The sequence below is a fragment of the Pristiophorus japonicus genome, chromosome 2 (assembly GCF_044704955.1).
Source record: "Pristiophorus japonicus isolate sPriJap1 chromosome 2, sPriJap1.hap1, whole genome shotgun sequence".
NCBI lineage: Eukaryota > Metazoa > Chordata > Chondrichthyes > Pristiophoridae > Pristiophorus > Pristiophorus japonicus.
Window position 1 is genome coordinate 324,870,985 of NC_091978.1, and position 12,268 is coordinate 324,883,252.

At 43.8% G+C, this 12,268-nt stretch overlaps 1 protein-coding gene across 1 annotated transcript in view; it reads left to right on the forward strand.

Annotated features, from left to right (window-relative positions):
- fat4 (FAT atypical cadherin 4) overlaps window positions 1-12,268 on the forward strand; it is a 416,915-nt gene that overhangs the window by 333,466 nt on the left and 71,181 nt on the right. Inside the window, exon 10 of the mRNA XM_070871826.1 lies at window positions 2,011-6,369. Coding sequence (XP_070727927.1) covers window positions 2,011-6,369 — 4,359 coding nt within the window. The remainder of the gene's footprint in view (window positions 1-2,010; window positions 6,370-12,268) is intronic.

A 12,268-nucleotide genomic window follows, 5' to 3' on the forward strand; every position in this document is an offset into this window, starting at 1 on the left:
AGAAAACAGTATCAGTCCCTCAAAGGGGGACTGCCTTCTAAAATGAAAAAAAAAATTTAAAATAGGCATTTTTAAGCCCTTAGAGTTCAACTGCTTTCTGGAAAAAAAATAAATATTAAAAATAATTCCCAACTAGCAGTCTTCAGCTCTTAAAGCTAAATTGCACTCCGCACCTAAAATAATGGTAAAAGAGCTTTAGCACAATTACAAATGGCTCAGCAAGCCAGGGAAGGAGCACCCAGGGTCTCGCACGCAGCACTCAAGTTTTGTGCAAGGGGTGAACGCTACAAAAGAGATCATTTGCCCACAGTGTTCAGGAGGCCCTCCAGAGAGAAGGATGTGGGACCAGATCACCAAGGCCGTCACTGCCAGCAATGTCACCCCACAACCTGGCTCCAATGCCCAAAGAAGCTTCATGACCTCAGACCACTGGTCAAAGTCAGTGAATGCATCTTCAAAAGCCATCTCCTACCAACTGCACCACTAGCCTCGCACACTGCTCATTGCACGACCCCCACCCCCCACCGCCATCACTCACCTACCAACAATCAGTACTAAACACAAGGCACACCTCCCATTTCTAGCTTCACCTCACCCCCTTGGAGGAGACGGTGCTGGCCATTCTTGGCAGGGTCATGGCTGAGCCCTTGGCCAGTGGTGGGGCTGAAAAGCTACAAGGTGCTGGTATCATATGTTCTCCTCCTCACATGCACCTCTTGTTTTCCAGCACTCTCCTCATCACAACTCCACCCTTGTGCCTTCCTTATTTCACACTCTCAAGAAGTCCAGCCTGCCCAGCCAGTGGTTGACCAAGAAGAGGGAGAGGAGAGTGAAAAAGAAGGAACACAATCACTTGATTTCACATACCCAGTCACCAGCTCCTAGAGGTCGTCCATCTGCAGTGTTCCCCACTGAAAGTCAGCAGCCTTCCACCAGCCATGCTGCAACCACTGGAGCAGGGTTGGATGACATCAGTAGGATAGGCAAAGGCACACAGAAGAGCAGTCACTGAGGAAATGCATAAAGTTGGATTAGTTGATTTCTTGACGTCATATTGGATGGATAGATGTATAAAGTTGGACTGGAAAGTTTGCTTTGTGGTGGCCTTTATTTCAGCATTTTGTCAAGAGGGTGCTGTGATGGTCAGTAACAGAGGGGCGGTAAGGTGTGGAACTAATGTTGAAAGGGAAATTGGGGTTGTGGTCACTGGTACCGCAGTCGGATGATTCAATCCAGGTATCCCAGCTAGAAAGGGGCTGTCTGGGTTGCATTCTTCCTTCTGCTTCTTCCTCTTCTACGCGTTCCTCTTCTGCATCTTCCTCTTCCCTCTGCGAGCATAAATCTGAAATAAAAGCAGAATATGCTGAAAATACTCAGTGGATCATGGCGCATCTGAGACTGTTTTTCTCTCCATGGCTGCTGCCTGATCTGCTGAGTATTTCCATCATTTTCTGTCCTCTCAGAGGCCTTCCTTTACCATCCGAAGCCTTGAAAGCATCCAGCAGTACTCCCTGCACACTTAAAAAACTTTTAGCATCTATTGCACCAGGCCAATACTTCAATAAAATATTTTTAAAAGTTCAAAAGCTTAAATCGAAACTTACTTGAAAGATGTGCGTGTGTCCCTTTAAGAAGCGCTGCCAGCGTCCCTGCAGGGTCGCTTCATGCATGCTTTACCGTGCATGTTTAGAACCCAACGGTAAATGTGACGTCAAGTCGGGGTTGCACGCCGACTGATGTCACACTCTGCTGATTTACATTTCTATGGCCCTCACCAAAATGGCGGCCGCTGAATAGCATACCGGAGGCGGGCGCCATTTTATTTCCAGAAACAGGCCTTAACAGAGAACTGTAAGTCTGCAAATTTCTAGGCTATATGATTTTCTAATATAACCTATGCAAAACAGCTGATATGACTGCTACATCTTTGTAATGTTTTATAGCAGATCTACTTGAATTATGTGCTCATAAACAATCTCCTAATGTGTTTCCCTTTTCTCCTGTCTGCAGGTTCATTTGTGTTTGCTGTGACAGTTTCTGATGCTGATGGAGGCCCCAATGCAGAACTCCAGTATTCCTTGACAGGAAGAAATGTGGAAAAATTCCAGATTGATCCAAGCCGTGGTGCTATCATGGCTGCCCAAAAGTTAACTGGAGGCAGTGACATAACTGTTACTGTTAATGTTAAAGACAGTGGAATGTATCCAATGTCAGACTCCACCACTGTGACCGTGAGATTTGGAAATGAGGCTGACTTTCCCCAAATCAAAGCAGGGCAACAGACTTTTATATTTCCAGAAGATCAGAGGGTTGATACCTATATTACAACAGTGTCAGCCTCTTCCACAAGGAGTCACGTAAGGGGCCCGTTATCCTACTATATAGTCAGTGGTAACCTCGGTGATGTCTTCCATATTAATCAGCTGACAGGGAAACTTGTTCTCACAAAGCCATTAGATTTTGAAACTGTTCAGAATTATGTGCTATGGATCGAAGCCAGAGATATGGGATTTCCTCCCTTTTCTTCCTATAAGAAATTGGATATAGCTGTGCTAGATGTCAATGACAATGCACCGGTTTTTAAGCAGGATCCCTTCACAGCTAATATAATGGAGAATACCTTCTCACACAAAATAACCACTGTTGTAGCAGAAGATAAGGACAATGGACCCAATGGTCAAATAGAATATACTGTAGTGGATGGTAACAAAGGCAATAATTTCAACATCAATAGAGAAACTGGTGAGATCAGAAATACTGGGCAATTGGACAGAGAAAAGAATGCCCAGTACACATTAACTGTACAAGCAACTGATAAAGGAGCTTCTTCAAGGAGCTCTTTGTGTCATGTCATTATCAATGTCTTGGATGAAAATGACAATGCTCCAAGATTCTCACAGATATTTAGTGCTCAAGTACCTGAAAATGCTGCTATTGGCTACACGGTGACACGTGTTACCACTTCAGATGAAGACACTGGAGTGAACGCTGTTAGTCGGTACTCTATAACAGATGGAAATCTTCCCTTCTCCATAAATCCAAAGACTGGAGATATCACAGTGAGCAGACCTCTGAATCGTGAAGATGTGGAACGCTACACAGTCAAAGTTTATGCCCATGATTCTGGGTGGACAGTGAATACAGACATTACTGTTTTTGTGACAGATGTAAATGATAACGCCCCACGATTTACTCATCCTTCATACTACCTAGATTACCCAGAGCTTACAGAGATTGGCTCCAGAGTTACTCAGGTAGTAGCTACAGATCCTGACAGTGGGCTTAATGGTCAGGTATTTTACTTCATTAAGTCACAGTCAGAATTCTTCCGAATAAATTCCAGCACAGGAGAGATCTGTACCAAACAATATGTAAAATATCACAATTCCACGGGCTCTAACAATCTAAATATAAACCGGCACAGTTTTATTGTAACAGCCTCAGACCGAGGTAGAATTCCTTTGATAAGTGAAACCACAGTCATTATCAACATTGTGGACAGTAATGATAATGCACCACAGTTTGAATCTGAAAAATATTTTACTCCTGTTACTAAGAATGTCAAGAGTGGTACACGATTAATCAAAGTCACTGCAGTGGATGACAAAGATTACAACCTGAATTCAGAAATAGAATATCACATTTCTGGTGGAAACAGTTCAAATCAGTTTGCATTGAACAAGAATAATGGTTGGGTTACTGTTGCTTCCTCTCTGAGAGCCAATGTGAATAAAGTGTTCTTAATCATAATCACAGCCATGGATAAAGGTAATCCCCCACTGTCCGCAACATCTACTGTCCGCATTTTGGTAACTGAAGAGAATATGCACACGCCTCAGTTCTTTCAGAGCCACATTAGCATCACTGTTCCTGAGAGCCTCACCACTGGAACAGTCATCAGAACAGTTTCAGCCAGAGATGAAGATGCTGATATGAATGGGTTAATCAGATACAATATTTCTAAAGGAAATGAGGCAAGATTGTTCTCTATTATTAATTCAACTGGTGCCATATCTCTAGCTGGACAACTGGATTATGAGTCTCAGCAAACGCATGAATTGACCATAAGTGCTGAAGATGGTGGTTGGGTGAAAAGAACTGGCTACCTTAGCATTACTGTTCATGTCACTGATTCAAATGATAATGCACCACTGTTCAGTCCAGATGAGTATTTTCCAATTATATCAGAGAATGCCCCAAGTGGTACAATCGTTGTTAAGCTAATTGCCACAGATGCAGATTCTGGAGGTAATGCTGTGATAGCCTATTCAATTGAGACAACTGACAGCGATCTTTTTGTCATTGACCCAAATACTGGAGTCATCACAACTCAAGGATTTTTGGACTTTGAAACAAAACAGAGTTATCATTTGTATGTGAAGGCCTTTAATGTCCCAGATGAGGACCGATTTAGCTTTGCCAATGTTTATGTGCAGCTCAGTGGTGTGAATGAGTATGTCCCACGGTTTGTGTCCAGACAGTATACCTTTGAGATCTCAGAGGCTGCTTCGAATGGTACTACTGTTGGGGAAGTATTTGCAAGTGATCGAGACCTTGGAGATGACGGAGAAGTCAACTACCTACTTTTTGGTAAAAGCAGAAAGAAAGGGTTCAGGATTGACAAAAAGACTGGTCAAATTTACGTATCGGGGCCACTTGATCGGGAAAAGGAAGAAAAAATTTCCTTGAAGGTTCTGGCTAAGAATGCTGGAAGCATCCGTGGATTTGATGTTGATGAAGTCTTTGTGAATATTACTATCCTGGATGCCAATGATCCTCCTGTTTTTACATCCGAGGAGTACTCTGTACAGATCAATGAGGGGGCTGCAGCCGGAGCTCATGTCATTTTTGTAAGTGCCTTTGACTCTGACTCTGTTCCCAGTTGGAGCAGATTCACTTATCGCATTGGAGCTGGAAATGAAAAGGGTGCCTTTTCTATCGACTCGCAAACTGGACAGGTTTCAGTGGCAGCAGAACTGGATCGTGAGTTCATATCCGTATACAACCTCTCTGTTCTGGCTGTTGATTCAGGAGTGCCTTCAGCCACAGGCAGCACCTATTTACTTGTCAATCTGGAGGATATTAATGACAATGGGCCTACTTTAACATCCACAAGTGGAGAAGTTGTGGAGAATCAACGTGCAGGGGCTATAGTGATGAAACTTAATGCCACTGATCCAGACCTTCCTCCAAACCAAGGTCCTTTCACCTACCACTTGCTTAGCACAGGCCCTGCTACCAACTACTTCAGTCTTAGCTCTGGAGGGATCCTTACTACAACCAGAGAAATTGACAGAGAGCAGATCAGTGATTTCTACTTGTCAGTGGTCACTCGTGATTCTGGCACTCCACAGATGTCTTCCACAGGCACCGTGCATGTCACAGTACACGATGAGAATGACAATCCATCTGAGCCCAGGACAGTGGAGATATTTGTTCACTATTTTGGAAATCTGTTTCCCGGTGGGATTTTGGCCAGTGTAAAGCCACAGGATCCAGATGTATTGGATACTTTCCGCTGTACTCTGACTACAGGATCTACAACTCTTTTTAGCATCCCAGCAGGTACATGCATTTTAAATTCCCAGCCAAGGTCAACAGATGGAACATTTGATCTGATTGTCCGTAGTAGTGACAGTTTGCACAGTGCTGTAAACAACAATGTTCATGTTTTCTTCATGGGATTCAATAACGTGACTATAGACAATAGTGTCCTTCTGCGCCTTAATGTTGCAACTATCAAAGATTTTCTTACCAACCACTACCATCATTTCCTACGCATTGCTAACTCTCAGTTAGCAGGGATGGGGACTGCAGTGCAGATCTATGGTGTTTATGAACAGGACGAGAAAACATACCTAATGGCAGCTGTCAAACGATTTAGTAATCAATATGTAAGCCCCAGTGGGGTAGCCACTTTTTTTGAGAGCATTAAGGAAACCTTATACAGACAGAGTGGAGTGCGAATAGACTCAGTGGATCATGACCCTTGCAGGAACAATCCCTGTCAGAATGGCGGAAGCTGTGTGAAAAGGCTAGCTGTTGGTCCAACATTGCAAAGTGAGGAAAGCGTCCCAGTGGTCATTGTGGCCAATATGGCTCTTCAACCATTCATCTGTCGATGCCTGCCAGGGTATTCTGGACACGTCTGCGAAACTGACATAGATGAATGTCTTCCATCCCCTTGCCACAATGGTGGAATTTGCCGCAATTTAATAGGTAGATTTTCATGTACCTGCCCTGAAGGGTTCATGGGCACTGCTTGTGAAAGGGACATCAATGAATGTCAGTCAAATCCCTGCAAAAGCGATGGAACTTGCCAGAACTTCCCAGGAAGTTTCAGCTGTGCTTGTAAAGCCGGATATACAGGTATTCACTGTGGGAATCCCCGTTTAATACTTTATTCTGTGATTTTTATTATAAAATACATTCATTGCTTTTTGTTTAAAGTAGTTGTTAAAGTTTTTGGATGTTTTGTGTTTAAAATAGCAATAACATTGATAAGTAACATTTTAGACAGCTGATGATCCCATTGTGCTGTGGCAAGAGATTGTGTGATATAAGTCCATGTAGTCGAATGTCCACATGGCTAATTTCTCATCACCGAGGGAATGTGTCAAACATAAGCAAGGTGTTTCCCCCAAGGCAGTGAAGGAAAATCAGAGAAAGTGCCAATCTTGGCCACCCTAACCTAATTCCTGAGGGCCCAAATTTCCCCATGAGTTGTACCGTTTTTTTTTGGTGTATCTTTTTAGTTGCAAATATGGCCATTTAATTTGTGCCAGTGTAAGTAAGTTAGTTAGGTTTTTTGTTAGGTCAGTTTATTTTTCAAAAGGGGGCGTTCCCAGCCACTTACAACATTTATGCCACTTTGGCCAGAAAAAAGTTGTACTAAACTAACTTAGGGCAGCATATGTATCCACTTTTGTCCGCATAGAAAGACCTTACTTACAGTTAAGGAATCAGCGCAAGTAACTACATTTAAAGCACTACCAAGCACCAAAGCATAAAAAAATAATAAGCAATTAATTAACAAATAAAATAGAAGGAACCCTGCCCCTAAAGCACCAAGACCAAAGTAATAAGCAATCAATAAATAACAAATAAAAAATGGAACTCCTACCTTAGGGAACGCAGCGGGCCGCCGATGAGGGAACCCATTCGGCCAGGGCCAGGGACGGCGTGCTTCGGCCCCTCCCACACAGCCTGCAGCGCGCAGTTGCAGAAACAGCTTGCCAGGAGCTACTGCACATGCGCACAGACTCTAGCGCACATGTGCACAGGTCCCGGCACTGTTTTCAGTAGCAGGACCTGGCTCTGCCCCCAATCCATTGGGCCAGGATGAGCCACAATAAAGGAGAGGCTGGGGAGCGGCCAAAATACGGAAGTCTTTTTTCGGCGCGCTTGGAGGCGGACAGAAGCGGCGCAGCTCAAGTGAGGACGCCAGAAAAACAGGTTAGGGAAATTTGGGCCCTTAGGGTGGTCACTGAGCGACAATCATGGAACACCAGTGGCAGGCCTGTTGCTCATTCTCTCTCCTGAAGGCTGGTACATTGCGCCCATATTACAGGTATGAAACGGTGTGCAGCAAGGGCCAATTCCAGCGACAAATGTCTCACACAAGATGTCCCACCTGGTATGCCATTTTTTAGGCGTCCCTGGTGGCCACCTAAAACAGATTTTTAGGCCCCTTACATGTGTAAATAATGGGTCTAATGCCTGTTTTAGCCCCTCTTGGAAATTGGATGCTGAAGAGCGGACCAATAAAAAAAGGTCCATTTTTTAAAATTCAAAATGTGTTCCTGTGGAGCCAGGAGGTGTAGGAATGTTCCTCGACTCCACAGTACTACCGCTAGGCCACTTTAACACCCTCTTGAGACTTGCTTTTGGGTTCCTGCCGGTGAGGCAAACCGCCCGACATCGACCTTCTTAAAATGAGCTGCCTGTGCTTGAGGAGCACACTCCCTGTGTGGCATTCATTTTGGACCCAAAAGCGGGACTAAAGGAATCTCCACCCCTGAATGTCAAGGCATGACTGGCTTGGCTGAGGCAGTGAAAGGTGCCTGGTGTCCAGAGCCATACCCCAGAAGGGAGTCAGTGGGATAGGATTGCTGCCGGGTTTCCACAATGTCCCGGCGTAACTTCGGTGGAAGATTGGCGGAAATCCCGGAGAAATGGTGGAGAACAGCTATTTACGCCATTTCGCCAGTGCATCTGCTGCAGCAATGCCAGGAGATGAAGAGTAACCCCACGGAAATTACTGGTGAATTACTTTATGAAGAAAGACTGGATCGATTAGGCTTATATTCACTGGAGTTTAGAAGGATGAGAGGGGATCTCATAGAAACATATAAAATTCTGATGGGACTGGACAGGTTAGATGCAGGAAGAATGTTCCCGATGTTGGGGAAGTCCAGAACCAGGGGTCACAGTCTAAGGATAAGGGGTAAGCCATTTAGGACTGGGCTGAGGAGAAACTTCTTCACTCAGAGAATTGTGAACCTGTGGAATTCTCTACTACAGAAAGCTGTTGAGGCCAATTCGTTAGATATATTCAAAAGGGAGTTAGATGTGACCCTTACGGCTAAAGGGATTAAGGGGTGTGGAGAGAAAGCAGGAATGGGGTACTGAGGTGAATGATCAGCCATGATCATATTGAATGGTGGTGCAGGCTCAAAGGGCCGAATGGCCTACTCCTGCACCTATTTTCTGTGTTTCTATAGTGCAGGAGGCCTAAAGAGGGGAAAAAAGGATGTGTGGCAGGGAATAAACTTAAATCTTATCAATGTGCTAATGTACTAAGATACTAATCAAATATGTTTGGAAAAAAAAGTTACCTAAGTTATCTAAATTGAGTAGTGGTGGATGCCATTGGGTGATAATTCCACCAGTTCCCATATAGTGAGTTTCCATCTTTACCTATGCTGTAGGCCAAGATGCAAAGTAAGCATAACACACTTCCTCACGGAGCACCTTGGGTTGCTCTTACATTTCTTCTAATGACAGGTCATAAGACAAGAATTGAGAGCCAGAATGTAGTGTGCAAGAAAGAGATAGTAGAATAATCTTAACAATGGCAATCATTGCTAAAGTGAGACCCTTCTATCATAGTGAGGTTAATATAGCATGTTCAATTAAATCATGTTAATTTAAATATTCTAGTTAAATTTAAGTGTTTGGTTCAGCAATTCTCTTTTGCAGTGAAATAATATTTTTCTAGAGTTTGATAGTAAGAAATTGATTTTTCAAATTGTAACTGTTAACATTAATCTATTTCTACACCTGATTATGCTTGTGAGGTCCTTTTAGAATACTCTAGATTTTTATTGAGCACCTCAGAAAATGCACAAAACCTAAATAAGCAAGTAAATGTTATTATTTAATTGTAAACCATTGCTGTACCTCTAAAAATAAATATTTTTTTAAAGTTAAAGGGATGAAGGTCTTCAGAAAACCTGGCATCTGAATTCTCCACACATCCCATTGTTTTTATAGAAACATAGAAAATAGGTGCAGGAGTAGGCCATTCGGCCCTTCTAGCCTGCACCGCCATTCAATGAGTTCATGGCTGAGCATGCAACTTCAGTATCCCATTCCTGCTTTCTCACCATACCCCTTGATTCCCCTAGTAGTAAGGACTTCATCGAACTCCTTTTTGAATATATTTAGTGAATTGGCCTCAACAACTTTCTGTGGTAGAGAATTCCACAGGTTCACCACTCTCTGGGTGAAGAAATTCCTCCTCATCTCGGTCCTAAATGGCTTCCCCCTTATCCTTAGACTGTGTCCCCTGGTTCTGGACTTCCCCAACATTGGGAACATTCTTCCTGCATCTAACCTGTCTAACCCCGTCAGAATTTTAAACATTTCTATGAGGTCCCCTCTCATTCTTCTGAACTCCAGTGAATACAAGCCCAGTTGATCCAGTCTTTCTTGATAGGTCAGTCCCGCCATCCCGGGAATCAGTCTGGTGAACCTTCGCTGCACTCCCTCAATAGCAAGAATGTCCTTCCTCAGGTTATGAGACCAAAACTGTACACAATACTCCAGATGTGGCCTCACCAAGGCCCTGTACAACTGTAGCAACACCTCCCTGCCCCTGTACTCAAATCCCCTCGCTATGAAGGCCAACATGCCATTTGCTTTCTTAACAGCCTGCTGTACCTGCATGCCAACCTTCAATGACTGATGTACCATGACACCCAGGTCTCGTTGCACCTCCCCTTTTCCTAATCTGTCACCATTCAGATAATAGTCTGTCTCTCTGTTTTTACCACCAAAGTGGATAACCTCACATTTATCCACATTATACTTCATCTGCCATGCATTTGCCCACTCACCTAACCTATCCAAGTCGCTCTGCAGCCTCATAGCATCCTCCTCGCAGCTCACACTGCCACCCAACTTAGTGTCATCCGCAAATTTGGAGATACTACATTTAATCCCCTCGTCTAAATCATTAATATACAGTGTAAACAGCTGGGGCCCCAGCACAGAACCTTGCGGTACCCCACTAGTCACTGCCTGCCATTCTGAAAAGTCCCCATTTACTCCTACTCTTTGCTTCCTGTCTGACAACCAGTTCTCAATCCATGTCAGCACACTACCCCTAATCCCATGTGCTTTAACTTTGCACATTAATCTCTTGTGTGGGACCTTGTCGAAAGCCTTCTGAAAGTCCAAATATACCACATCAACTGGTTCTCCCTTGTCCACTCTACTGGAAACATCCTCAAAAAATTCCAGAAGATTTGTCAAGCATGATTTCCCTTTCACAAATCCATGCTGACTTGGACCTATCATGTCACCTCTTTCCAAATGCACTGCTATGACATCCTTAATAATTGATTCCATCATTTTACCCACTACCGATATCAGGCTGGCCGGTCTATAATTCCCTGTTATCTCTCTCCCTCCTTTTTTAAAAAGTGGGGTTACATTGGCTACCCTCCACTCCATAGGAACTGATCCAGAGTCAATGGAATGTTGGAAAATGACTGTCAATGTATCCACTATTTCCAAGGCCACCTCCTTAAGTACTCTGGGATGCAGTCCATCAGGCCCTGGGGATTTATCGGCCTTCAATCCCATCAATTTCCCCAACACAATTTCCCGACTAATAAGGATTTCCCTCAGTTCCTCCTCCTTACTAGACCCTCCGACCCCTTTTATATCCGGAAGGTTGTTTGTGTCCTCCTCAGTGAATACCGAACCAAAGTACTTGTTCAATTGGTCCGCCATTTCTTTGTTCCCCATTATGACTTCCCCTGATTCTGACTGCAGGGGACCTACGTTTGTCTTTACTAACCTTTTTCTCTTTACATATCTATAGAAACTTTTGCAATCCGTCTTAATGTTCCCTGCAAGCTTCTTCTCGTACTCCATTTTCCCTGCCCTAATCAAACCATTTGTCCTCCTCTGCTGAGTTCTAAATTTCTCCCAGTCCCCGGGTTCGCTGCTATTTCTGGCCAATTTGTATGCCACTTCCTTGGCTTTAATACTATCCCTGATTTCCCTTGAGCCATCTTCCCTTTTTTATTTTTACGCCAGACAGGAATGTACAATTGTTGTAGTTCATCCATGCGGTCTCTAAATGTCTGCCATTGCCCATCCACAGTCAACCCCTTCAGTATCATTCGCCAATCTATCCTAGCCAATTCACGCCTCATACCTTCAAAGTTACCCTTCTTTAAGTTCTGGACCATGGTCTCTGAATTAACTGTTTCATTCTCCATCCTAATGCAGAATTCCACCATATTATGGTCACTCTTCCCCAAGGGGTCTCCCACAACGAGATTGCTAATTAATCCTCTCTCATTGCACAACACCCAGTCTAAGATGGCCTCCCCCCTAGTTGGTTCCTCGAAATATTGGTCTAAAAAACCATCCCTTATGCACTCCAGGAAATCCTCCTCCGCCGTATTGCTTCCAGTTTGGTTAACCCAATCTATGTGCATATTAAAGTCACCCATTATAACTGCTGCACCTTTATTGCACGCACCCCTAATTTCATGTTTGATGCCCTCCCCAACATCACTACTACTGTTTGGAGGTCTGTACACAACTCCCACTAACGTTTTTTGCCCTTTGGTATTCTGCTGCTCTACCCATATAGATTCCACATCATCCAAGCTAATGTCCTTCCGAACTATTGCCTTAATTTGCTCCTTAACCAGCAATGCTACCCCACCTCCTTTTCCTTTTATTCTATCTTTCCTGAATGTTGAATACCCCTGGATGTTGAGTTCCCAGCCCTGATCATCCTGGA